This window comes from Bombina bombina, chromosome 6 (genome assembly GCF_027579735.1).
Source record: "Bombina bombina isolate aBomBom1 chromosome 6, aBomBom1.pri, whole genome shotgun sequence".
Taxonomy (NCBI): Eukaryota; Metazoa; Chordata; class Amphibia; order Anura; family Bombinatoridae; genus Bombina; species Bombina bombina.
Window position 1 is genome coordinate 1,028,212,869 of NC_069504.1, and position 3,495 is coordinate 1,028,216,363.

Below are 3,495 nucleotides of genomic sequence, written 5' to 3' on the forward strand. Positions count from 1 at the left end.
TAGTGATTTTGGTAAATAATACATTTAAGCTCAGCCATCAACCAGGGAACACTAATTTTAACAATGAAAAGTAATCTTGGGCATACACTATACATTTCCATAAAAATTAATTTAAGAAACTAAGTAAAGATTGTTTTTCTTGCCTACCTAGAACACCTGTTTAGTGTTCTCCTCTGGACCTATTTAGGGCCAGATTACAAGTGGAGTGGTATTTAACACTCCCGTTCGCACGCTAACTACGCTAGAAGTAAGCTTTTTGCACATGTCGGGTATTATATCATAGAAGTCAATGGAGCAAAAAGTGGGAAAAAAACACTAGCGTGCAAACCCGATAACATATTCTCATGTGCACTAGCGCGACATGAAAATATGAATATTTCACATTCCAATGTTCTTCACGTAACAGAATATGTTCTATTTATTCATAAATACATATTTCTACATATATCTGATGTTATTTTGGTACAATATATATTAATAACTATAGATAGATTATTAAATATAGTTAAAAATATTTATATATATATATATATATATATATATATATATATATGAATATCTATTTAAAAATACATAAAACATATTCTGCTATGTGCAGAACATTAGAATGTGAAATATTTACAGTAAATAAACCCGGACTCCCGACTTGAATACTGCAATAACCTAATAACTGGCCTTCCTCTCTCCCCTCTTCAATCCATCCTAAATGCCTCTGCCAGGCTAATCCAACTTTCCAGCCGCTCTGCTTCTGCTGTACTTATCTGGGAGTTCCTTCACTGGCTCCCCATTCACAGCAGCATTAAATTCAAAATAATCACCCTGACCTATTAAGTCCTTACCAATGCCACTCCCCATTACCTGTCATCATCACCAATCAACAAAAATACTCCAGCCAGCCTCCTAAGGTCCAATAATGAATGATCTGCTCCTTGCATCTTCTAACATCACCCCCCCCCTCTATACTAGACTGAAGGACTTCTCTTGTGCCGCACCAACCCACTGAAATGCACTTTCTCGCACTGTCAGATTTACCCTAATCTGTCTTCCTTTAAACGCTCCCTAGATATTTTTGTTCCACGAAGCCCACCACTCAACTCAGTAACAAATTAATTCCACTTGCCTAATAATTGCCCTCATCTAACTCTGTACTTACATCATTCTCACCATTGTAATCCTCACCTCCTGTATCTCAACCTCCTACAGTACTTTTCTAGATTGTAAATTCCCACGGGAAAAGGTTCCTCCATTCCATTCCTCCTGTTTTTGTTTGAAAAATTTTGCACCATCTCTTACAAATATTGTATCACCACTGTACTTTTATCTTTTGATACCATGGACAGTGCTATAGAATTTGTTGGCACTTTATAAATAAAGTATAATAAATCATGAAAGACAAATTTTGGGTTTAATGTTTCAAACAAATTAATCTCTTATAAATACTATATCTGACAAATCAACTTCATACAACGCTGTAAATCCAGCCCACGCTGCATACACTAGAAGAGTACAATACAAAATAATTAAGAGTACACACTCACACAATTCAACCATTATATACTTCTGAAGGCCCTAAACTGTGTCTTCAATGTTCTCATTCTTCAACATGCAAAGGTGCTACAGGATTAAACAGAGGTCTTTCTTACTTAACTTGTAATCTGCCAAAGTTGACTTCAAAATCCTTTCTTGTCCCATTCAAAATTTCTAAATTTGTATCTTTTATTTCATAGCCTAATAATCTTATTTTTTTCATTCTGTATTGTATAATCTGTTCTGTGAGTTCAAGGACACTAGGAGAGTCTTTTATTTGCTTTACTGAAATACCTTCTGTTAACAGCCCCTTTAAACGGTCTTCTAATACCGTAACAGAGTAGTTCAAAAGACTGGGACATTTAAGTATCATCTCTCTCATCTCTTCATCTGTGCAGCTGAAACAAGTTTTAACAAACAAAACATTGTTCTGCATGTTGCTAGAATTGAGGTTAAAGATAAAGCCTTTTAGTTTGGACAAAAGTTTCAAGACTTCTCTATCAGAAAAGTCTAAACTCTGAATAAACTTTATATTATCTTGCATTGCTAATGAAGACTTTGACACAATAAATGGGTCTTGCATTATTAACTTCATCAGCCAAGTTTTAACATTTTCTTTTGAGCCACCCAGGCTAAGGTAATTTTCTTTCAGCACATCAATAACCTGTTTATTGTCCTCAACTAAATTACAAAAGATTTGTGGAGCACTTGTTAAAAGTTTACAGATAATTTTGTTGCTAAGTCCCACATCTTGAAAGTATGTGATATTAGCTCTTTGATTTTCTGGATACTTATAAGTAAAGAATGAATCAGGAAACTTTTCAATGATTTTAACCAGTTCTTTGTCCTCTGAACAAACCAAATGCCATAATGACCTCTTTGCATTTATCTCTTTAGCGTCTTGAAGAATTGCTTCAGGACAGCGTTCTAGAATATTGGCTATTGTGACATCACTAGCTCCCATTTCTTTCAAGATATTAGCAATCTCTTCAACATAAGTGATATCCTTCAAAAGCACCCAGCCTTTGAGCTGACAAATTTTTTTAATATTGACAGAAAGCTTATAAAGATTGTCAACTGTTCTTTTATTTTCTTCTGAGGATTTTTTATGATCTGTCCTTGGATGCAAAGAGAAGTTGGTATTACTGATGCACCTTGCACTGCCCCATGGATAAATTTGTTTACAAACAAAACCAGTGGCCCTTGAGCTTCTCTGCCAGCTCACAAGGCTGTAAATTATTAATTTCAGCATTGTTATTTCATGCGCTGTGAGAGCTTTAACTGAAACTCTTTGCCCTAAAATGCCCGGGCCTCTTTTTGGTCCCAGTCCGGCCCTGTCTAGATATTCAGGAGCTGCTTAGAGGACAGTACAAAACAGAAGATGTGAGGAAAGTACATTCCTAAGGATAGTGAGAAGGAGAGTGAGTAAGCTAATTAATGTTCTGTAAACTGGGCTTCACATTACACCAATTATGTAAGTTTATACAAATGTATATATTTCAGACTGAGAGTCATCATTGGTGAATGCGAGTAGGGTACACAAAATTCACATAGTCCTTTTCGTGTGGATCGTATGTGGGAGCAATGGCAGTATTACCCGATCCCAAGACGAGTGGCCGCAGATGCAGGGCTGCAATAAATAAGAAGGTAGTCGGAGTAATGGAGGAAATAATACCAGCGGGTATGAATGCTCGTCCGTGCCAAATCCACCTGGGACAAGGAGCAGAGATGGGTGTGAGGACTTGATGTCACCTTAATTAGAACTCCGGTACTCACTAGGGAGGATTCGCGAGTACAGGTCAGTTCCGAAGCCCAATGTTGGTCCATCTTGTGTTGCGGGCGGTTGGCCGCATCCGCCCAATCCTGAAATAGTTTCACCTCCGCTGTGCTCACAAACCAAAGCTGAACAGCTGAGGGATTAGGTGTTTCAGTGCACTCTAAGTTGCGATTAGCGCCTTGCAGCTAAAT

General features: G+C 37.2%; 1 protein-coding gene across 1 annotated transcript; it reads right to left on the bottom strand.

Annotated features, from left to right (window-relative positions):
• Positions 1-1,596: 1,596 nt before the first annotated feature.
• LOC128664861 (transcription termination factor 2, mitochondrial-like) lies at positions 1,597-2,779 on the bottom strand. The gene has a single exon (XM_053719660.1). The coding sequence runs from the start codon at positions 2,777-2,779 to the stop codon at positions 1,640-1,642; it is 1,140 nt and encodes a 379-aa protein (XP_053575635.1). The 3' UTR covers positions 1,597-1,639.
• Positions 2,780-3,495: the final 716 nt, after the last annotated feature.